At 39.6% G+C, this 25,411-nt stretch overlaps 1 protein-coding gene across 2 annotated transcripts in view; it reads left to right on the top strand.

Moving 5' to 3' along the window:
• ST3GAL3 (ST3 beta-galactoside alpha-2,3-sialyltransferase 3) overlaps positions 1–25,411 on the top strand; it is a 204,236-nt gene that overhangs the window by 8,103 nt on the left and 170,722 nt on the right. For both annotated transcript variants that reach the window (XM_043461581.1, XM_043461580.1), the window contains exon 2: positions 20,489–20,633. In XM_043461581.1, coding sequence (XP_043317516.1) covers positions 20,519–20,633 — 115 coding nt within the window. In that variant the 5' untranslated portion in view covers positions 20,489–20,518. The remainder of the gene's footprint in view (positions 1–20,488; positions 20,634–25,411) is intronic.

The raw sequence follows: 25,411 nt of genomic DNA, 5'->3' as shown, positions 1-25,411 counted from the left end.
GCCATTTTGTATTACATAAACTGCACCACGCCACAAAGCAGATGGTAAGTGATGGTACCACTGCCTCCCATACTGTGAAACTTTCACACTTCTTGAGGATTCTTCCTGAACCTCATGTGCCCCAAAATGTCTTGACAGAGGGGTTGTTTGAGGAGGCCAGTGTCCACTGAAGTTAAATATCAGATAAGTTTATTCTTTTGTGACCGTGAATTATTTTGAGTGCCTTTGAGATGTTCATTCTCTACGACAGCAGATGGTCTGGGCTGTTACAAATGCCTCTTGCCCTTGCTTGGTCTTCTTCAGGCTGTCCTCTCCATTGCTACTCAAATGATCTTTCTAAAATGTAGATATGATCTTGTCATTTCTCTTCTTAATGCCTTCACTGGTTCTCCATTGCCAGTGGGATTAATTTCTACCCCTTTAGCAGAGCATCTAAGCATCTCTCTCAGCTTCTTCACTGAAGCCTTTCTGAGACCTCACGGACAGTTATTAATTTCCACCACCTCATAATGTCTGTACCAGTTTAACTGTGTGCATCACACTGTTCTCAAGGGCAGGTGTCACACTGTGTTCCTTCTGCTTTACTCAGATGTGTAATAATGGCTTCTGCTTGGCTGATAAGATGGCATAGCTTCCAGCATGGTTCTAGCATAGTTATTCTGTAGTATTATATTTCTTTTCTTACCCTTTTAAAGAAAAGATATGAGCTGATGAACAATATGGAACTACTACATAGGCCTAAGACACCTAAAGTCTCAGAGACATAATAGCAATGAAAGGGGACATTTATCTCATATTTTCTAATGATGTATTTTATACCTACAGGAACAGAACAATGCAATGATATCCATTATTTACCAAATAATACCATTATGCCAAATAATATCATTATACCAAATCTTAATATACCACATTGCTTCGGTTGTTGTTTTTTTTTTTTTTAAACAAAACTTGGCAGTTCCAATAAAAGCACTTTATGTATTTTTCCGTGGTACCCTCTCTCCTTAACCAGAGAAAGCATTATCTTAAATTTAAAGTTTTAGAACTCACATACCTGTTTTTCTGCTTTTGTGGTTTGGCTACATCCTGTGTGTCCACATACCACATGCAGCAGGGGCCAGCAGACAGGCCTGCAGGCTTTCCTGGAGCACAGCCATGCCCATGTGCAAGTTCTCTTCTTGGCTGCTCCCATGCTGCACCCTTCTGCTTCCAGTTTTCTGGACACACTGCCATCTTCTAACCACCTTCAACACCAGTCCCCACCCTTTTATCTCAACTGGCTCAAAGCATGGTCATCTTTTCAAATATTCCAGTTGAATTTCCTCAAGACTTATTCAAGTCAACTTTTCCAAATAAAAAATTATGTCTAGAAACTTGTCCTCTGAACACCATTAAAACAAATAAGCAAAAACCTAATTAAACCACACAGCTCCTATTCAGAAAGACTTTTTTTTTTTTTTGTAACAACAACAAAAAAATTAAACATTCAAACCTGAAAGTCCTGTTTCCTTGGATATTTACCCCTTTTCCTGAGGCGTTTTTCCTCAGCTACTTCTCAAGGGAACATCTGACCAGGGACAGAGTATTTTTCAGCTTTACTTTTCTCTCTTTTATTTTAAAACCTTGGTGAAAGTGAAAGTGTTAGTTGATTAGTCATGTCCAACTCTTTGCAACTCTATGGACTGTAGCCCACCAGGCTCCTCTGTCTGTGGAATTTTCCACCAAGAATATTGGAGTGGGTAGCCATTCCCTTCTCCAGGGGATCTTCCCAACCCAGGGATCAAACCTGGGTTTCCTGCACTGCAGGTGTGTTCTTTTCCATCAGAGCCACCAAGGAAGCCCTGACACCTTGGTGTTGACATCTAATTTCTATTCAGAAAGTCACTTACCGCAGATGTTATATGAGTCTAGGTCCAATCAAGAGAGAATCCATGTACTTTGAGTAGGTAAAGTTTACTGCAAGAGTTATTAACTTTAACAGTGAATTAGAGTAACATGAGATTAGCTAGTAAAAGTAAAGAAATAAACACATGGAAAGATGCTCAACATCATCAGTCATTAGGGAAATTCAAATCAAAACCACACTGAGATGCCACTTGACACCCACTAGGATGGCTGTCATCAAAAAGACAGATGATAAGGAGTGTTGGCACAGGTGTGGAGAAATCAGAGCTCTCATACACTGGTGGGAATGTAAAATGGTTCAGTGGCTTTGAAAAACAGTCTGGCATTTCCTTAAACAGTTAAACATAGAGTTATCATATAACCTGTGTATATTTTACTCCTACATGTAATGTACCCATGAGAAATGAGAACCTATGTTCATATAAGAATTTCTGTATAAATATGCATTGCAGCATTGTTCAGCCAAAATGTGGAAACAACCCAAATGTCGGTCATCTGACAAATGGTTAAATAAATGTTGGTATGTCCATATGGTAGAATGTTACTTGGCAGTAAAAAGAAGCGAAGTACTGACATGCAAAAACTTTGAAAACATTATGCTAAGTGAAAGAAGCCTGTCACTATTGTTTGATTCCGTTTATCTGAAATATCTGTAAACATTTGCCAGTTCTATAGAATAGAAAATAGTTTAGTGGTTGCCTGGGGCTGGAGGTCTGTAGGGGATGACAGCTAGAGGGTATAGGGTATCAATCGGGGGTAATAGAAATGTTCTAAAATTGATTGTGGTCATGTTTGCACAACTCTGAAATTACTAAAAGGTATACTTTGAATGGTTGAATTGTACATCATGTGAATGATATCTAAATAACTGTCATATGAAGTAAAGAGAACGCTAAAGAATATAATAAACAGGTCTAAGGAGCAGCAGCCACCACTGGGCTGAGCTAGCGTGCCCAACAAAGAGCTCTCCAACCTGCTGCACGCCCACTGCAGGCTGAGATTCAGACTTTGGTGTAGTGGACACCCCCATGAATCCCTGGATTACAGATGAGTGTCTATGATGCTGCAGGGTGGAGTTTCCCGGAAATCTGCCTCTCAGGGGCTGGGGAATGCTGTTTACAGAGAGGTGTCTCACCAGAGGCACTCTGTTACTTCTCTTACACTGCTCAGGAGAAGTGCCGAGAGAAGCTGTTGGCTGCTATTGCTCCCTGTTGACTGCTGTCCCCTGGAAAAGTCCTGTATGTTGCAGGAGCCTACCAAGAGGAACACACTGGAACCCAGAATCCACGGCTCTCCTGCACCCTCCTCAAAGCTTGACATCATGTCAGCTGGCAAGAGGAAAATACTTTAAGGGCCCAGATCCATTTTCACAGAGCAAGCAGAAAGATTGAATTTGGAGCTAAGAGGCAGTAAGTCTATAATTCACACAGTGGGTAATTGGAACCTCAGCATGCTTCTAGCATTTTAATTCCCTTTGGAGATCTTCAGGTCTTCCTTGCTACCTTGGCTGTTGTGGCTTGGAGAAGCTGGGACTCTATCTTTGTGTCAGCCCAGCTCTCTCTAATTATCCATGTTTGTGTATCTTCTTTTGTTGTTGTTCTGTATGCTCGGTTCCCTTTTCAGACACTAGTTATACCTACACTGGATCTCCTGTGGCAGCTGTTGTGTTTTTGGGTTTGGGTTTGGGTTCGTTTTGGTAATATTTTTAAAATTTTTATTTTTCATTTTATTTTGCTCATTTTTTATCCACTAGGACCTTCATGACTCTTAGTGTGTTTTTGGCAGTTCTTAATTGTTCTCTTTCATTGAGGCTTTGTGTTGGTGTTATTTTTCTTCCTTCACTTTTGGCACTTGAGTGCTAATTTTATTTTAAAAATGGTGTGTTAGTATTTTCTCCGTAAGGCTCTCCCTTTAATCTTGGCTCTTAGGTCTTGTTTTATAGAACCTTCTGTGAGTGGGCAGTGCTTGGAGAACTTTTGTTAATTATCTGTAATCTGTAATCGTCCTGTGACATAGTTTTATTCTGTTGTGTGGTCTTCACTTACCACACTTCCCCTTGACCCTCCCCCTTCCTTTCTTCCACTGTCATTTAGATTCTGTACTGGTTCTATTTCATTTTTGTTCTGTTGTCCCCATAAAGCCTCTTCAAGTGAAGAGTTACATGATTAAAGGCAGATCATTTGAATTTGAATCCTCACTCCGCCACTTACTGGCTGTGTGATCTTAGAGAATTTTATCTCTCTGTGCCTCAGTTTATTCTCTGTATAATGAGAATGATAATCCTGTAGGATTGTTAAGACTCAGTGAGTTAAATCATACAAAACTTTTAGAACTCTGGCTAGTCCACAGTAGGCACTATATGAATATTAGCAATATTAGTTTATCCCTTGCATTGACTTGCAATTAGAAGATACACAATTCTGCCGTATTCTTCTGTAATGTATTGCACATTAATTACTTAAATCTGCTTAGCCATGCATAGTATGAAAAGGAGGTATGCGTTCAGCAAAACCTTTTAAAAAACCGATGACTTTTTTAGTAACTTGTTCAGGAAGCTAGGTAATAAATGTGCTGAATCACTCAGTTGTGTCTGACTCTGTGACCCCATGGATTGTAGCCCACCAGGCTCCTCTGTTCATGGGGATTCTTCAGGTATTCTCTAAGAATACTGCAGTGGGTTGCCATCCCCTTCTCCAGAGGATCTTCCCAACCCAGGGATCGAACCCAGGTCTCCTGCATTACAGGTGGATTCTTTACCGTCTGAGTCACCAAGGAAGCCCAGATAATAAATAGGACGTAATAACTTCTAATTAGCTTGCCTCAAAATTATTCACAGGAGATATGTTCAGGAAATACTTTGTGGTTTTGCTACATGTAGTTTTGTAATAACTGAGTTCATATTCATTATGCCTGATACTTGAAGGTCAGCAAAATTCTAACATTTCAGAGTAAAAATTGCTCTAGGCATAGATTAGAAAATAACCACATTGTAGGATGTTTTACAAATGACAAGAGTTTGGTGTATTTTGTTTCACTGAGTTCAAATTTTTATATAATTTTTATGGTTAACTAAAATAACCTAGATTTATGTACCTTTTGTACCTTTTTTTGAGCAGATTATAAGTGACTGAACACATGGTCAGTGAGCACATAGGTTTTTGAATACCTACCAGGAATGCAGTGGTGAATAAAATAGACATGTTCACTTTCTGGATTAGCCAGAATATACATTTTAAGCACATTACTCGTGATAAGTAAATACTCATGATTTTAAGCTCACTATGTAATGGATAGGGATATATATGTGCTGTGGGAATTTCTAACAGGGAGGCCCAACCTAAAGTGTGGAAACAGGTAAGGCTTCCCTGTGGAATTAACTTTTCATCTGAGACTTAAAGGCTGAGTGAGAGTTGGCTAGATGAAGTGGTAGGGTCACGGAGGCTTCAGCCTGCCATTAGGAAACTGCATGGCAAGTTCAGAACACTGAAAGAGGTTCATTGTTGCAGACTCCTAGAGGTGAGGTGTAAGAGACGACAGGAGAGATGGGAGGGGAGGTGGGCAGGGGCCAGATTCACCAGTCTCACAGGCCCTGCTCAGGGCTTTGGAACTTTGCCCTGAAGACAGTGGGAAACTTAAGAAGTTTAAACCTGGGAATGAAATAATATTCACATTGGCTGCTATGTGGAAAATGAATTGAGGAGGATCAAGAATGGATATGGGAGTACCCAAAGGAAATGAAAACAGGATTTTTTTTTTTTTGAAAACAGGATTTTGATGCATTATATGTACACACCTGTTTATCACAGCATTATCCTCAATAGCCAAGATATTGAAATAACCCAAATGCCCATCTCTAGATTAATGGATTTTAAAAAGATGTGATACATACACTCAATGGAATATTATTTGGGCACGAGAAAGGAGGCTGTCCTGCCGTTTGTGACAACATGGCTGGACCTTGAGCACGTTATGGTCAGTGAGATAAGTCAGAAGGACAAGTGCTGCACAGTATCACTTAAATGCGGAATCTAAAAAGCAAACCTGTGAAAAACCAGAGCATTAATGGCAGTTACCGGAGGATGAGGGATGGGGGGATAAGACTGATGATGGTTTAGGGTACAGACTTGCAGCAAGTAGTAAACCCACAGAGAGCTAATGTACAGTGTAATGAATACAGACAAATAATAATGTGCTATAATGTAATGTGGTAAGTATTGTTTAAATGGCAATCATATTACAATATATAAATGTATCAAAGTAACATGCTATATACCTTAAATTTATAAAGTGTAGTATGTCACGTTTATTGCATTTGAAATGATGGAGATGGGAGGTTTATTAGGAGGCTGTAGTAATCGTCCAAGCAAAAGATTATAGTGACTTGAAATATAGTGAAGATAGTGGGATGGATGGATTCAAGAAGTATTTAAGAGGTAAAATTCATAGGGCTTTATGATTGATTGTATGTGGAGGGTAAGAGTGAGAAGGAGGATAGTGTCAAGGTTAATTTCCAGGTTTTCACAGAAGCCCCCTGTGAAGGTGTTGCCTTTTAGTGAGATAGTGAACACACTGGAGAAAGAGGGGGTTTACTGGGGAAGTCTGAGACATCTGTGAAACATCTCGATGGTGATATAGAAGTTAGAGGAAATTCCCTGGTGGCCTAGTGGTTAGGATTCTGGGCTTTCACTGCCAGGGCCAAGGTTCAGCCCATGGTTGAGGAACTAAGATGCCACAAGCTGGACAGTGTGGCCGGAAAACCCCAAAAAACAGAAGTTCAACAAATGGAAATGGAATTTAGAAGTCTAATATCTGGATGGAATATATCAAGTTTGGGATAGTCAGCATAAGGATGGTAAATGAAGTGGAATGAGATTGTCTTGGGTATGTATCTGTGTGTTGGTTGCTCAGTCCTATCCAATTCTTTGTGACCCCATGGACTGTAGCCTGCCAGGCTCCTCTGTCCGTGGGATTCTCCAGGCAAGAATACTGAAGTGGGTTGCCATTTCCTTCTCTGTGGGATGAGAATATAAGAAAAACTCAGACATACGGCACCTCAAGCTTCTCTCTACATTTAAAATTGCTTATGCTCTCTCTCTTCCTCCCTCCCTCCCCCCACCCCCGTCTCTCTCTCTCTACACAAACACACACACACACACACAGATTGTGTCTTTAGTATATATTTTTGTAATGTGAGCAAATAATATTGTATCTGGACTTGGAATATAATTAGAAATATATTCATTTATTTGATCTTTAGACAAACACTTCTTGAATAGGCTATGTATTAGGTGCTGTGCTGTTAACTATAGGTGATTCATAGACCTGAGTTATATATTCCGCTTTCAGATTATATGCTAATTCCTTAGACAAGATATTTTACAAGTGCTAGGACAGAGGTAAGCATGGGGTGTTACCGGAGCACAGATTGCCATAATGTTGGACAGTGTTTAAGAAAAACTTTTTGAAGGAAATAAGACTTGAACAGAGTCCTAAAAGATGAGTTGGTGTTGCTAAAGTAAAAAGGGCAAGAAAGAGCTCTTACCACCACCCTGTACTCTCTAATAGTTTCAGATGGTTTAGAAGGGTCAAGTGATGGGAGAACTGTGGTGTCCAGTGGCTTTGGCAGTTAAGTGGTCAGTGGTAAACTTATTGAGCAACAGGCAGGAGCAGCAGCCAGATCAGATTGTGGTGGGTGGGAGCAAATGGGGAGTGAGAAGTCAAACTCCTCCAGGGCAGAGTCTAAATTTGATTTTCTGGTATCCTCCATGCCTTGTAATAATCCCTGGCACTTGGTGCTTGTTGCATAAGCTTTGAACAGAAGAGAGACATTTCCTTCTTGGAGCTAAGATGAACGCCTGAGGAGGGGATGAGTCCAACTGCTGCATTCCCTCTGCCTGCTGAAGAGAGCTGGCTGTCAGCATTTGCGGCTCTTAACCTGCATGCTTTTTGTGGCTGTGCAGGGAGGCCAGGTGTGCTCCCATAGCCAGAAAAAAACATTCTCTGCATGGATCTGTTAGTTTTCTTTTTATTTCAATTTTTTCCTTTTTTAATAGTTGAGGATATGATATTTGTATCTTTTCCTTCAATACGATTTCAGAAGCATTTCTCCATCATTAAAATTTTTTCATAAATAGCATCTTAATTGGCTGCATAATCTCTTATTTGATCTTTATTTGAACATTTATGCACATTGGTTTAATTTTTTTCTGTTTTGACTCTTAATTTTGAAATTATCTCAGACTTACAAATAAGTTGCAAGAATATAACAAGGAGCCTCCATATATCCTTCAGCTAGTTTATGGTGGTGCCTATCAGATTTCTATATTTTAAAATTACTCTTTTCCTCTCTGTAATTAATAAGTTTCTTTTGGGGAGATACTTTAAGATGTCCCATTTCTCAAAATATTACTTATTAATTTTAGCATTTTTTGATGTTTCTTAGCTGAGTTATTCCTAAAAAGATTGCTAAGTAATTTTCTAATTACATTATTCTACATTCTTTCTACTCTGAGGAAGAGCTTTCTCCTCTCCTCACTTGCTAAATTCTTATTTAATGGGTCATAATCTGTTATCATCAGTCTAAATTACCACAGATCTGGCCATTAGGAGCCCCTCAAATTGACTGCTTTTTCCTTTTGACATGTCACTCTTTGAATACTTTCCTACTGTCAGGCTTATCTTGTGCCCTCTCTGCCTCAGCCCCTGGGTTCAGCCATTCTTCTAAGGATCCCTAGTTCTTATCACATAGTGGAGAATGGTATTTAAAAACCAAGATCTAGGTGCTAGGTGTGCTCATTGCTATTGGGATATGATTGCTGCTGGGCCCTTTCAGTGACCAGAACTAGGACTTCCATGCATGTACACACACAAAAGCACACACAGAGTCCACATCTGTAGTTATTTTAATATTATTTTATGTGTATATATTGAAAACCTTCACATCACATTGATACCTTCAATTCCAGTACAACCCAAAAGATGCACTCTAGTTTATCTTTTCCCACTTGCTCCTTGGAAGAAAAGCTTTGACAAACCTGGACAGCATATTAAAAAGCAGAGACATTGCTTTGCCGACAAAGGTCCGTATAGTCAAAACTATGGTTTTTCCGCTAGTCATGTGAGAGTTGGACCATAAAGAAGGCTGAGTTCCTAAGAATTGATGCTTTTGAACTGTGCTGTTGGAGAAGACTCTTTGAGAGTCCATTGGACTCCAAGGAGATCAAACCAGTCAATCCTAAAGGAAATCAATCCTGAATATTCATTGGAAGGACTGATGCTGAAGCTGAAGCTCCAATACTTTGGCCATCTGATGCGAAGAGCCGACTCATTAGAAAAAACCCTGATGCTGGGAAAGATTGAAGGCAGGAGAAGGGGACAACAGAGGATGAGATGGTTGGATGGCATCACCAACTCGATTGATAGGACTTTGAGCAAGGACAGGGAAGCCTGGCATGCTGCAGTCCATGGGGTCGCAAAGAGTCAGACACGACTGACCGACTGAACAACAGCAACAGTCTTTTTCCACATTTGCAACTCAGTGTCTCCATCATTGAGAAGCTTGGCTCCTCTTAGTCTCAGAGTATTTAGTTTGTTTGGTCAGTCCCCTGTCACCTCCTGCCATACTCCCAGACTTCTCATGATGGCCTGATGCCCCTTCTGTCTTCACTTCAGATGTATGTGCCTACCTTGCTTGGCCCCTAAAGCCTAATGGTATTTAGATTAAATTATTCAGAAAGAGAGACGGAGCAAGCACATTCCTGTTTATGGCTGCATAGTCCTATGATTTGTCAATACCCCATAGTTTTTGAAGGTGTCCTGGAGAACTTTTTCTCTTATATTAGAGTGCTGCAATCAGCCAGTGCGTAAGTGTTTTTGTGTTTTTGTCAGTGTATCTTTGGGATAGTTTCTTAGAAGTGAGAGTATTAGGTTAAAGTGTTGAAGCCTGTGTGATTTTGTTAGATATTGCCAAATCCCTCCCACCACCAGCAATGTATGAGTATTCTCCCCACAGCCTCGCCACTAGAATACGTTGTCAAACTTTTGTCCTGGCAGTGAGTTTGAAATGTCATCTCTTTCAGAATATCAGGATATTGTGCTTCTCCTTGTTTTGGCTTATTTTAAGCTCTTAACTTGCTGCTTTGAATGTCATCCACTTCTGGAGATCTGTTTCCTCCTTGGACTGTTTGTTCTGTCTCTTTATTTGTAGATCTTTTTCCTTAATGGAAAAGTCAGAAATGAAATAGGTGATTAGTTTACCATTCTCACTGTCATATCTGTTGAACAGATAGTAAATCCATTGGTTGTGTGTCTACCAGAGTCTTCGGTTGAAGTCACTGGCTGTGGCAGTTCAGTTGTCACATCTGCATTCAGGACAGAAGGAATGGGGAAGGGCTGGGATCAGCCACTTCAGTCCCCTTTTAATAGGAAAGAAAAATCTTTCCAAGAACCACCTGCTTTTTGTAGGCAGGCTGCTTATATCTTAAAGTTTTCATTGTTTTTGTGGGAGGATTGGACACAGTACATATCCTTTGTGCTACTGAAAATACAAGTCTCCAATTTCTATTTCACTTTGGAAACTTTGTACATTTATTACTTGCATGAGTACAGAAATTAAATGTACAAATATATTATGAAAAATACCCTCTCCACACCCACTTTTTGGAGATAATTATTGTCAACAACTTGGTGTGTATTCTTATATCTGTGTGCTTCCTTCTTTTGTGTGTGTGTGTGTGCTTCCTTTTTAACTTTAATTTTTAAATTTTTGTTAACATTAATTTTAAATATTACTGTTGTCCTTACTTAGTACCACCAGTATGGGGCCGTATATACATTCACATACATACTATTCTACAAGATTTGTTATCTACAAGATACGTAAGCAGTATACTCTAGCTATTTTTCTATGTCAGGACATGCCTCAGAAAAATGTGTGAGGCTAAGCATTCAAATACACTGTTCTGTTCAAGCCTGTCACATCAGCCAGAGCAGACATTGAACCTCCACCTTTGACATCAAGGCAGACAGCCATAGACGATGTAGACAGCTGCAGAAAATCTTGTCACTAACTTCCTTTGGTTAGCTCCTTTGCTGTCTACTTCCTGTCGTGAACTCGGTGGTAGCAGTGATATTGATAGCATTGTGGAGTTGTATCATGATGTATTTGTCTGGTTCCCTGTTGATCGACATTTGAGTTGTTTCAAGTATTTTGCTCTTATAATCAGTGTTGCTGATAAATAACCATGCACGTGTCTTTTAAAATATTTGTTGAAGTGTTGTTTTAGAAAAAAGTCATAGAAATGGTGAGTCAAGGTGTATGAATGTTGTAAATTTCAGTAGCTATAGGTTTCCTCTGCCATCTGAAAGTACAGCATTCCTCTGAAACCTTTCGTAAGCTGAAGTGGTAGAAAGCGAAGAAACAATTACCGTTAATTTATATGGAGAACTTTTTGAGTGTTCCCAGACCCAAAAAATAACTTACCAAAGCATGCCAAATAACACCTAAAACCTAAAATAACACTAATATATAGTGAAAGCAGAAATGACTTGATAAATACGCAACCTGTATAAGATAGAAATAATGAAAAAAAAAAAAAGAAAGAACGTCTTTATGGTATTGTTTCACTCACCAAAATCAGGAAGAGAGCAAGGTTAAGAGGTAGTGGTGATGGGGTGTTAGGCTGAATTGTCAGAGGTTGGGGTGGTGGGAGGTTCAGAGGTACAAACTATGGTGCAGGAGAAAGGGGAAGCGGGTCATTTATCAGCATCTCATTATCATCTGAATCCATCAGATCAAACAGGTCACTTATATCTGCATCTTCTATGGCTGTCTGCCTTGATGTCAAAGGTTGAGTTTCATTGTCTGCTCTGGCTGTTGTGACAGGCTTGAATAGGACAGTGTATTTGATTGCTTAGCCTAACACATTTTTCTATCACACCGTTCTTTATAGACACTCAGAGCATCCTGCAAACCTGCCCTAAATTTGCATGTCCTTTCAAAATTAAAGTCATACTTTTCTGCAGTCATTGCAGCACGCAGTCGTAGTGAAAAATGTAAGTGCTTTACATTTCAGTTGTGGATGACTTCACTTTGGGGCTGTTTCAGTCAATATCCTTGACTCTTGCAGTTGCAGCAGCTGTTTGTCAGTTCTTGGTCATAGGATGCCAGAACACTTCAACATTTTCATCAGCTTCCGCAAACCCAGCCTCCTTAGCTGTAGTCACTGTTGCCACGCTTATTTTTTATTTGAAGCCCTAAAATTGCTCATTACTTCAGGACACAGTCTCTTCAAATGCCATTTCTCAGTAAGACTTTTAGCCTATTGAAAGTATCTCCAAGGTTAGCAGTTGCGAATTTAATGAATAAATTTGTGTTTTATTTGTATTTTTTATTGAATGAAATGTTCTTTAAATTCTATAGTGCTTTTCAGTTTTCAAAAGTTTCACACACAAGGTTTCATATAATCCCATAGTAACCTTTTGTTTCCCCTATCCCTATTTTGCCCCTCCCTGCTTCCCTTTCCCCACTGGTAACCTCTTGTTTATTCTCTATATCTGTGAATCTAGCAATTGCCCACTTTATATTTTAGTCTTTCCAGATCTCTCATAAAGATGCTTTGGAGCTTTCTTCTCTTTTAGTGGCACTTATAATAAGATGCATCACACTTTTTGCATATTCAGTTCAGTTCAGTTCAGTCGCTCAGTCGTGTCCGACTCTTTGCAACTCCATGAATCGCAGCACGCCAGGCCTCCCTGTCCATCACCAACTCCTGGAGTTTACTCAAACTCATGCCCATCGAGTCGGTGATGCCATCCAGCCATCTCATCCTCTGTCGTCCCCTTCTCCTCCTGCCCCCAATCCCCTCCCAGCATCAGTGTCTTGTCCACTGAGTCAACTCTTCGCATGAGGTGGCCAAAGTATTGGAGTTTCAGCTTCAGCATCAGTCCTTCCAATGAACACCCAAGACTTATCTCCTTCAGGATGGACTGGTTGGATCTCCTTGCAGTCCAAGGGACTCTCAAGAGTCTTCAACACCACAGTTGAAAAGCATCAATTTTTCGGCGCTCAGCTTTCTTCACAGTTCCAACTCTCACATCCATACGTGACCACTGGAAAAACCATAGCCTTGACCAGATGGACCTTTGTTGGCAAAGTAATGTCTCTGCTTTTTAATATGCTATCTAGGTTGGTCATAACTTTCCTTCCAAGGAGTAAGCATCTTTTAATTTCATGGCTGCAATCACCATCTGCAGTGATGTTGGAGCCCAAAAAAAATAAAAGTCTGACTGACACTGTTTCCACTGTCTCCCCATCTATTTCCCATGAGGTGATGGGACCAGATGGCATGATCTTAGTTTTCTGAATGTTGAGCTTTAAGCCAACTTTTTCACTCTCCTCTTTCACTTTCATCAAGAGGCTTTTTAGTTCCTCTTCACTTTCTGCCATAAGGGTGGTGTTATCTGCATATCTGAGGTTATTAATATTTCTCCTGGCAATCTTGATTCCAGCTTGTGCTTCATCCAGCCCAACGTTCCTCATGATGTACTCTGCATATAAGTTAAATAAGCAGGGTGACAATATACAGCCTTGACGTACCCCTTTCCCAATTTGGAACCAGTCTGTTGTTCCATGTCCAGTTCTAACTTTCGCTTCCTGATCTGCATACAAGTTTCTCAAGAGGCAGGTCAGGTGGTCTGGTATTCCCATCTCTTTCAGAATTTTCCACAGTTTATTGTGATCCACACAGTCGAAGGCTTTGGCGTAGTCAATAAAGCAGAAATAGATGTTTTTCTGGAACTCACTTGCTTTTTCGATGATCCAAAAGATATTGGCAATTTGATCTCTGGTTCCTCTGCCTTTTCTAAAACCAGCTTGAACATCTGGAAGTTCACAGTTCACGTATTGCTGAAGCCTGGCTTGGAGAATTTTGAGCATTACTTTACTAGCGTGTGAGATGAGTGCAGTTGTGTGGTAGTTTGAGCATTCTTTGGGATTGCCTTTCTTAGGAATTGGAATGAAAACTGACCTTTTCCAGTCCTGTGGCCGCTGCTGAGTTTTCCAAGTTTGCTGGCATATTGAGTGCAGCAGTTTCACAGCATCATCTTTCAGGATTTGAAATAGCTCAACTGGAATTCCATCACCTCCACTAGCTTTGTTCGTAGTGATGCTTTCTAAGGCCCAGTTGACTTCACATTCCAGGATGTCTGGCTCTAGGTGAGTGATCACACCATTGTGATTATCTGGGTCATGAAGATCTTTTTCGTACAGTTCTCCTGTGTATTCTTGCCACCTCTCCTTAACATCTTCTGCTTCTGTTAGGTCCATACCATTTCTGTCCTTTATTGAGCCCATCTTTGCATGAAATGCTCCCTTGGTATCTCTAATTTTCTTGAAGAGATCTCTAGTCTTTCCCATTCTGTTGTTTTTGCATATAGTAAGCCTCCATTGTGGCTGCAAGGCCTTAGTCACACAGTTGCAGCAACAATGTCATATTTGGTGGTAAGAACACACCATGACTGTTACTGCTATACGGGTAATACCAGGTGGAAAGCAGCACAATTATCAATAATCACAAGACACCTATCATTGAGGTAATTTTCTCAACACTATTTTCATCAGAAGGTCTAACATATCCAGTCATGTACTCAGAAAAAAAATCGCTTGGATATCCCAGCTACTTGGATGTGAATGAAAAATAATAGGAAGTGTACTCTTACCAGTGCCTTTAAGTCCTTCAGTTTCTCTGAGTGGTGCGTTAGTCGCGGCCTCAGGCCAGCCATCCCCGTGGCGTCAACAGGAGGCAGGCACTAGGTGAACCTTGCCTCCGCTGCCTGCGTCCCTCGGTTTGCTTTTCTTCTCTTAACATACATGTCTTGCTCAGTAGTTTTTTCCCCATAAATTACAATTTTGCTGTAGTTAAACACTTACGTGAATAGCCACTTTCTGTAATTACGTTATTCTGTCCTGGGAGCTTTTGAGCAGCTCCAGTATCAGCCAAAGCACTCTTACAAGTAACCTTTAAATTATGAAGCTGCCCTCACCTCAGAAACCAATCCAACCATCCATAGGTACCTTTAACTTTTACTCTGGTAACACTATCCTCACCATTGTCCAGTGCTTCCTTTCTTTCTTTCTAATTCTTTTTTTTTTTTTTTGGCTGTACTGTATGGCTTGTGGCGTTTTAGTTCTCTGACCAGGGATTGAACCCAGGCTCTTCATCATGAGAGTTTTAACCACTGGACCACCAGGGAATTTCCCATCCAGAGCTTTCTGTTTCATCTTTTTGAAAAGACTGATATCTCCTTAAATATAAGATAACTTAATGAAGCAACATGCTTTGTACACCCGTCAATCCACTCAAGCAGTAGACTTTCCAGTTTCTCATGATATTACTGGATGCCAATTAAAAGAGAACACTTTTTCTACTAGCAGAACCAATAGTAACTTTTTCAGCATTCAATATTCTTTCTGAGTGTAAACAGTTTGAATGGTGGACACAGCAAGTTCAATGCAAATACATCATTATTTGGTTCACTACAGTTTAAATGCTTAATTATGTTCATTTTTATGCCGAGCATGACACTCTTACAAGTTCTCTTAGGTCTTTCTGAAACCTTAGGACACATCTTGCTCAGAGTTGCACAGACTAAATCAAGATGAAGCCCAGATGCTCATGAAATGATTTCAAAGCCACGTTGGCTTGTTGCAGAGATGCTGAGTATAGTTCCTGAGAAAGGAAGTTGGTGGTGCCACTCTCACTGCTCTGGGTGCTTGCTGCCTCTGTAACCGCTGGATGCAAAACATACTGAAAGCTATTCTACTCTCTTTTCATAAAAGTGAAAATCTTTGAATTTCTTTCATTTAGTAAAAACAGGTACTGACATAGGTTTCACGGAAGCAAAGTGGTGTAAATCAAACTTTCAAAAAACAGGGGATACCTGTACTTCCACATTGCTCCTAAAAGAGTATACCAATTTATATTTTTATAATGTGTTGTAATCACGGTGGTGTGATTACTCCCCTAGAGCCAGACATCCTGGAATGAGAAGTCAAGTGGGCCTTAGGAAGCATCACTACAAACAAAGCTAGTGGAGGTGATGGAATTCCAGTTGAGCTATTTCAAATCCTGAAAGATGATGCTGTGAAAGTGCTGCACTCAATATGCCAGCAAATTTGGAAAACTCAGCAGTGGCCATAGGACTGGGAAAGGTCAGTTTTCAGTCCAATACCAAAGAAAGGCAATGCCAAAGAATGGTCAAACTACTACACAATTGCACTCATCTCACACGCTGGCAAAGTAATGCTCAAAATTCTCCAAGCCAGGCTTCGACAGTACATGAACCGTGAACTTCCAGATGTTCAAGCTGGTTTTAGAAAAGGCAGAGGAACCAGAGATCAAATTGCCAACATCCGCTGGATCATCAAAAAGGCAAGGGAGTTCCAGGAAAACATCTATTTCTGCTTTATTGACTGTGCCAAAGCCTTTGATTGTGTGGATCACAACAAACTGTGGAAAATTCTGAAGGAGATGGGAATACCAGACCACCTGACTTGTCCTCTTGAGAAATCTGTATGCAGGTCAAGAAGCAAGAGTTAGAACTGGACATGGAACAACAGACTGGTTCCAAATTGGGAAAGGAGTACGTCAAGGCTGTATGTTGTCACCCTGCTTATTTAACTTATATGCAGAGTACATCATGAGAAACACTGGACTGGATGAAGCACAGGCTGGAATCAGGATTGCCGGGAGAAATATCAATAACCTCAGATATACAGAAAGTGAAGAAGAACTAAAGAGCCTCTTGATGAAAGTGAAAGAGGAGAGTGAAAAAGTTGACTTAAAACTGAACATTCAGAAAACTAAGATCATGTTATCCCTTCCCATCACTTCATGGCAAATAGATGGGGAAGCAATGGCAACAGTGGCAGGCTTTATTTTTTTTGGGCTCCAAAATCACTGCAGATGGTGACTGCAGCCATGAAGTTAAAAGACGCTTGGTCCTCCGAAGAAAAGTTCTGACCAACCTTGTGTGAAGTTGCTCAGTTGTGTCTGACTCTTTGCAACCCATGGACTGTAGCCTACCTGGCTCCTTCATCCATGGGATTGTAATTATTATATTATAACAACAATAATTGATATTATTAACAATTATTAATTAATTATTTTTTTGAGGAACCCTCTTATTGTTTTCCATAGTGACTGTACCAGTTACATTTCCCATTACCAGTGTTGGAGGGTTCCCTTTTCTCCACCCTCTCCAGCATTTGTTGTTTGTAGATTTTTTTAATGATGGCCATCCTGGCCAGTGTGAGTTGTTACCTCAATGACATTTCGATTTGCGTGCCCAGGGAGGCCTGGCCTGGGGTTGCAGAGTGGGACACGACTGAGCGACTGAACTGAGCTGAATAGTCAGCAGTGTTGATCATTGTTTCATGTGCCTATTGACTTACCTGTATGTATTCTTTGGAGAACTGTCTATTTAAATCTGCCCATTTTTTACTTGTTGTTGTTACTGAGTTGTATGAGATGATCTTGTATTTTGGAAATTAAGGCTTTGCCAGTCACATTGTTTGCAAATATTTTCTCCCAGTCTGTAGGTTGTCATTTTGTTTTGTTTATGGTTTCCTTTGCTGTGCCAAAGCTTATAAGTTTCAATAGGTCCCATTTGTTTATGTTTGACTTTAATTTTTTTAGAGTCTTTATAGAATTTGTTACAGTATTGCTTCTGTTTTTTTAAGTTTTATTTTTTGGCTGAAAGGCATGTGGGATCTTAGCTTGCCTACCAGGGATTGAACCTGCTCCGCCTGCATTGGAAGGCGAAGTCTTAACCACTGGATCACCAGGGAAGTCCCATATGTTTGATTTTTTAAATTTTCAAAATTATAGAGGCAATACTTGTGACCTATAACAAATTTATTTCAAAGTGTATGAAGGGATAAGTACCTTTCATTGTCCTATACTATTTCTTAAAGGTAACTATATCAACAGTTAGCTATGTATCCTTCATATCTTTTTAAAAAACTTACATGCTTATTGTAAATTCAGATATATGGATAAATTCAGTTATATATGTGTGTATGTATCCATGTCTGTATGTGTCTCTTTATTGAGACAGCTCATTTCTAGACACTGTTCTGTTCCATTGATCTGTTTGTCTATTCTTGTGCCAGTACCCATCCAGCTTAATAATTATAGCTTTGAGTTGGTTTTAATATGGTAAGGCAAATCCTCATTTCATCACAAAGTTTCTTCACTCTTCTTGGGCATGAACTCTTCAGATTAACCTTGTGTGCGTGCATGCTCAGTTGCTCAGTCGTGTCCGACTCTTGGCGACCCCGTGGGCTGCAGCCCACCAGGCTCCTCCGTCCATGGGACTCTCCAGGCAAGAGTACTGGAGTGGGTCGCCATTTCCTGCTCCAGGGGATCTTCCCAACCCAGGGATTGGACCCGAGTCTCTTGCATCTCCTGTATTGGCAAGTGGATTCTTTTTACCACTGTGCCACCTGGGAAGACCTCACATTAACTTTAGATCTAAGTTAAAAAAACAAAAACAAAACATGGGTTTTGTTTGGCTTTAGACTAAATTTATAGAGAGCTGACATTTCAGGAGAACTGACATATTTCCATTATTGAATTTTCTCACTTGGAAACCTGTCTATTTATTTGGATCTTTTATGTCCTTTGGTGAAAATCTTGTTCATTTCTTCTGAAGTTTATTTTTAGGTATTTTGTAGATTTTGTTGCCATCATGAGTGGAATTTTCTCCCCTTACATTTTTAAAAGTGATTATTGCTAGTATAGTTTTTAAGAAGCTGTTGGATTTTGTAAGTAAATCATATAATCACCTACTTTATTCAATTTTCTATTAGTTCTAATGGTTTTTCAGTTGAGTCTCTTGGCTTTTTTAGGTGGACGATTATATATTCTGAAGATGCTAACTTTTTATCACTTCATGTATAATGTTTATACATAGGATATAATGTTTATAATATTTCTCATAGATTATTTCTTGTCTTAGATATCTTAGTAGGGGTAGGGAAGAGGGATCCTAGGAAGTCATCTTGGCTGAGGTTGCATTTAAGGTGAGTATCAAAGAATGTGCAGCAGGTGAAATAGCAGAGTGGTAGAGAATATATTCCAGACAGACCTTGAGGAAGAGTAACAAGAAGAACTGTTCAATGAATAGAAAGAAGAGGGGCTAGAGCATAGGACACAAGTGAGGTTGGGAGGAGCAAGAGGTGGTTGGAGAGTAAATAGGGGTGCAGTCAGAAGCTGCTAGACTCCTGAGGAGCAATTACTTTACCTTACAGGAACTGAGAATTTAACGAAAGGTGTGTTAAGGAGAATGGGAATGTCCACACACGGGAATTTACTGGCAGTCCAGTGGTTGGCACTCCTCACTTTCACTGCAAGGGGCCCAGGTTTGATCCCTGGTTGGGGAACTAAGATACCACAAGCCACGTAGCATTGAGAGAAAAAAAAAAAAATCAAAACCCAAAACAACAACAACAATGAAAAACAACCAAAGATGTCCACACACTAATCCCTGAAATCTGTAAATATGTCACTTTACATGGCAACCGGGACTGTGCACATGAAATTAAAGCTTCAGACCTTAAAATGGGGAGGTTGCCCTAGATTATTCAAATAGGCCCTGTCTAATCACATGAACCTGAAAAGCAAGGAGGTTCCTGTGCCTGGAAACAGAAGCAGGATGTGGTTAAAGGGGAAGTTGGAGAGATCAGTATAAGCAGAACCTAACCCACCGTGACTGAAGGGTATCACATGGAAAATATGAAGAGGAACACAAAAGCAAAGACTGTCTGATGACTAGCAAGGTAATGGGGACTCGGGCCCCAAAGTTGTAAGAAACTGAAATTAGCCTGGAGTAGCTTGGAAGTGTGCTCATCCCGAGTCTCCAGAAAGGAGCGCAGCCCTCCCGAGCCTCTGGTTTTGGTCTTGGGATAGCCTATGCAGAGGGCCTTGCTGAGCCATGCTATACCTGGACTTGCCGCCTTCAGAGCTTTGAGATAATAAATTTGAGTGGTTTCAGGCTGCTGAGTTTGTGGTAATTTGCTAGAGCAGCAGGAGAATACCAACGCAAAGGGGTTTACTCCAGGGAGTAGTGTTAGATTTTGTGTTATTGATAGACTGCCCTTTGTGCTGTGTGGAAAATGGATTTGGGAGATGCAGATTTGGAGGCAGGGAAACTTTGTGTTGTGGGAATATGGTGGTGACAGGGCCTAGGGGAGTGATGGCGGGGAGCGGGTATGATTTGAGATTTACTTGGGAGGTTGGAATTGCCAGAGTTTGGTCACTGATTTGGTGTCAGGAGTGAGCAAGAGGAGAGGCACGAGGATGACAGCTGGCTTGGATGCTGAGTGATGGTGAAGCTGTCCTTTGAGCCAGGCTTGAGCAGGTCGGAGGATGCCAGGTCATCAATCAGTGATAATTCCAGGTTGTTCTTCTTTTGGAAATTGTCCTGTAAATACTTATTTTAAGGTAGAGTATATCGGTAAGATGCTTGCTTTATCAGTGAAGACCTAAATTGTTTTTTTGTTGTTGTTGTTTTCTTTTTTTAGGTCATGTAGGAAATTGTAGATCATGTGAAGATGGGACTCTTGATATTTGTACGCAATCTGCTGCTAGCCCTCTGCCTTTTTCTGGTACTGGGATTTTTGTATTATTCTGCATGGAAGCTACATTTACTCCAGTGGGAGGACTCCAGTAAGTATGGTCACACTCTAGCCTACCCTCAGAAAAAGCCTGCTGTGGATCAGTTGTGGGGCTTTTCCGTGGCTGCAGTGCTCTCAGACTCTTCAGAGAGGGGCCGTGAGAATAAACCCAGCATTCCTGGAACTTAGGCTCAGAAACCATCTAGCACTTCTGTTGCTCTAGAGTGAGAACTTTGATGTTTTATAAAAACTGCATGCCATGGCGAATCTTTTTATGAACTTAAGGAAAATGTGCTGTTTTATCTTCAATAAAATTCCAAACCATACCAGTACTTCTGGTTCTCCAATGTTGTTCTTTTCACATTATTATACTTTACTACCACTCCCATTTGCCAGTTATTATCTTGGGGCTTGCTGTTGAAGTTGGTTTTCTAATGCCCTTAAAGCATGCATCTTTACCTTTTCCTTGGGTTTTCAGTTTTTAATTTAACACTTTCTTTGTTTTATTTCCCTAAAGAACTTTTGTAATCTTTTTAGCCCTTGTTGGTACTGAACTTGTACCTGAATAGAATAATGGCTTTCCCCCCCTAGCCTGTAACTCCTAATCCCTTTCTCCCAGTTGCAGTCATTTCATGTATTTTACTTGTTTCTGTATGGCTTTCTGCCCCCCTCCCCCAACCCCAACTTGCTTCGGGTTCACTCACTGCTGCCTGTGATGCGGTTTGGCGCTTGCAGCTGAAGAACTGCTCTGAGCTGCACCAGCCTCTGCACAGTGTCTTCTCGGCTGTCCTTCAGGTGCCACATGGTGGCCACACGTGGTTTTCCTTTTGGTTCTTTTGTCTGATGGCTGTCTGAACTGAGTGCAGTAAAGTTTGGGTAGTCTGTTCTGATTCCTAATGTCTCTTCTCTAAAATAGTTTTATTTTTACAAACGCTTATTGGATACCAGTGTAGAATTCACTTGAGAGTAGAGTCAGTCTCTAGCTAGGAGGTTAACTGAGTTAGAATGAGTTGGAAGAGGCAGCTGGCAATTGGCCTGCTACTGTATTGACTCCTTAAGGTGGGAACTATTCCTGTGAGGTAGTTCATAATTTTCTCACATGGTCCAAACTACTGAAGCAGCTTCAAGCCAGTTTTAAAAGCATAGTGTTATACCTTTCATATTATTGTTTTATGAGTAATGTTTAAATGCCTCTTAAACGCATAGTTTATAATTATCATTACTTACTTTGTGTTTCTATTTAAATTTTTCTGTTCCACCTTATCTTTAAGATCAAGGAGAGGACCCAGAGTAAGGCGAGTTTATTTCAGTGCAGTGTAAAATTCTGTAGTTAGAGACATTGTCCATATCTGTAATGGTTGGGTTCATTTATATTCATAAAAATGATGGGAATACCCAGGGCTGGTGCACTGGGAAGACCCAAAGGTATGGGATGGGGAGGGAGGTGGGAGGGGGGATCAGGATGGGGAACACATGTAAATCCATGGCTGATTCATGTCAATGTATGGCAAAAAACACTACAATATTGTAAAGTAATTAGCCTCCAACTAATAAAAATAAATTTAAAAATTAAAAAAAAAATGATGGGAATATGTGCAAGGAATGGGAGGCTCTCCTCCTCTGTTAAGAGTTACCGTGGAAGACTTAACCAAGGATTAGATGATTTTTTTCTAGAGAAATTGAGAAGGACATTAGCTTTATGGAAAACCTATTGTGTGGCAGGTTTTATGCTAGATAATTTACAAAATTTAATTTACTTCTTACTATAACCATGTGAAGAGGCTATTATTATCTCTATTTTCCATTTGAGCAAACTAAAGTGTTTAGTTTAATTTACCCAAGTTATATAGCTAATTATTAGAACTGGAATTGAGTCTTGATTTTCTTTCTTTAAAACCTATTTTCATTATTTTACTGAAAAGTATAATAAATACTAAGAGTATGAATTAATTCTGTATTTCAGTTGGTAAAAAGAAAGAACAGAGAGACTCAGAGAAGAAATCATAGATTGTCAGGATAGAGGTGAAGAAAGAAAAGGGGAGGAAAATAAGGAGAAGATAAAGAGATAAAGTCCTCCAGGCAACAGAGGGGTTTAATAGGTTAGAGATGGCAGTTGCTGTTCTTGCGCTGTAGGTTCCGTAGTTTGTTAACAGGTATCTGCTTTGAGTTAGTTATTAGCTGACTACACTATCCACATCTTTTCTGTTATTCTGACTCTCACGCCTTTCAAATATTTGGCTTTGAATAGGTTTTTTAGACCTCCTTACTATAGCATGTTGTTTCTGTGCTGTAATATCAGAGGCTAGAGTAACGTGATCAACCCTAATGGCTTACCAAGTCTGGGGTTTTCTTTTACCTTGTAACCTTTATTTCGTAAACAAGGTCAAGCTAAAGGAGTTTGTAAAGCAAGTGGCTACTGTGTACTGAAGTGTAAGTGATGGTTTGACAGTATTGATGCTGCTGCTAATAATAATGAAATGAAAATAATAATTTGTTGAGTGTCTATGTATTGTAATGAGAGCTTTATATTCATAACCTCATAGTTTACATTGATTATTATTATCCTCATTTACAGATGTAGAAACTGAGGCTTCAAAGAGGCTCAGTGATCAAGAGTTTGTATGTCTCTCATCTGTGGAGCTTAGAGGGCACTACCAATCTTGAAAAACAAATGTCTTTGGCATTATTTTCCTTAATTTTTATTCATTTATGACTTAACCAAGATTACATATTAGAATTCCGTCACGTTGGGGGAAAGAAGGGGAGTCAAGAGTTTTTTATTATCAACTGATTTATTCAGTAAGCAATATGTCCTTATTATGGTCCAAACTGTTCTATGTAAACTGAATATAAGATGAAGGTAGACTTTATGCTCTCAGCCTATAACATGAGAAAGAAATAAATCAACTACTATAATGTGTCATATTCTAAAAGAGAGGTCTGTGTGAAATGCCATGTTAGAGCATGGAATTCCTTCCCACTAGGAAATTTTAAGAATTAATCCCAAGGCCTGTTGTTTTAATAGAAAGATGCAAACTGTTCTCTCTTGAGCAGTTTAGAGCTGCATGTGGCCAGTGCTTAGTCAGATTGCCAGGACTTGGGTCCAGTGCTTAATCTAAAGGTTTGCTGTATGAGATTGGTCCTGGTTATCAGTATGATTTTAAAAATTCTGTAGCTTGAGGTTTCCTGTTGTGCATGTTAAGGGGCTTGGAAGTTGCCACTCTGACTAACAACAAGTGAAACACTGAACAGACTGAAAATTCAACTCTTGTTGGCTCTGTAAGAGAGAAGAGCCCACAGGGCAGACCACTGCCTCCACATCTGGGGAGAACCACTAAACAAGCTTAAAAAGTAGAACCTATATGCTGAAAAAGGAAAGAAAGTGGAATCATAAATTGCTTGATTAAAACCACAAAAAGCATAAAAAGAGTAGAAGATAAAAATAAGAGCAAAAAATGAGGGCAACAAATAGAAAACTGTAATGAATATGGTATTACTCCAAATATATTGGTAGTCACTTTGAATATCAATGGTCTAAATGCACCAATTATAAGACAGAGATTGGACCAAACAAACAAGACCCAACTGTCTGTTGTCTACAGGAAACCCATTTTAATTATAAAGACATGTATAAATTTAAAGTAAATGGAAAAAAATATACGGTGCTAACACTAATCAAAACAGATAGGAGTAGCTGTGTTAATTTCAGATGAAGCAGGCTTCAAAGCAAGGAAAGTTATCACTGATAAAGAAGGCACTACATGATGATAAAGGGGTTGGTTCTCTAAGAAGGCATAAAAATTCTTAATGTGTATGCACCTAACAATAGAGTCTCAAACTGTGAGGCAAAAATTAGTACAATTGCAAAGAGTAGTAGATGAATACTATCGTAGTTGGAGACTTCAGCACCGCTTTGTCAGAAATGAACAGATCCAGCAGGTAGGAAATCTGTAAGAACCTAATTGAATTCAATCACACCGTCAATCACTTGGCTATAATTGATGCCTATAGACTACTTCACCTGGCAACAACAGGATATGCATTTCTTCTTAAGTTCACATGCAACGTTCAAGATAGACCGTGTTCTGGGCCATAAAACACATCTTTTTTTTCCCCTTCAAGTATAGCTAATTTGGCAATGTTATGTTCATTTCTAGCATATAGCAAAGTGATTCAATTTATATACATATATATATACACAAACACACATATACATATATGTTCCATTATATTTTATTCCATAATATTGAATATAGTTCCCTATGCTATATAGGGAGGACCTTGTTGTTTATTTTATATATGATAGTTTGTATCTGCTAATATCAAGCTCCTAATTTAACCCCCCTCCCCCTTTTCCCTTTTGGTAACCATAAGTTTGTTTTCCATGTCTGTGGGTCTGTTTCTGTTTTGTTGGTAAGTTCATTTGAATCATATTTATTTTGTTTATTGTTGGATATAGTGGATTAACAATGTTATGCTAGCTTCAGGTATACAGCAAAGTGAATCAGTTATACATATGTCCATTCTTTTTTAGATTCTTTCTCCATACAGGCTATTGCAGATCATTGAGTAGAGTTCCCTGTGCTCACAGCAGGTCCTTACTAGTTATCTGTTTTACGTATGGTAGTGCATATGTGTTAATCCCAGTCTCTTAATATATCCCCCCATCTTTTACCTTTGGTAACCAAAAGTTTTTCTACATCTATGAGCCTGTTTGTGTTTTGTCAATAAGTTCATTTGTATGATATTTTAGATTCCACAAATAAGTGATAATCATATGCTATTTGTCTTTCTCTGACTTACTTCACTTAGTGTGATAATCTCTAGGTC

Source organism: Cervus canadensis, chromosome 2 (assembly GCF_019320065.1).
Source record: "Cervus canadensis isolate Bull #8, Minnesota chromosome 2, ASM1932006v1, whole genome shotgun sequence".
NCBI lineage: Eukaryota > Metazoa > Chordata > Mammalia > Artiodactyla > Cervidae > Cervus > Cervus canadensis.
Note: the sequence above shows the minus strand (reverse complement) of the source record. Positions and strands in the feature narration are given on the sequence as shown.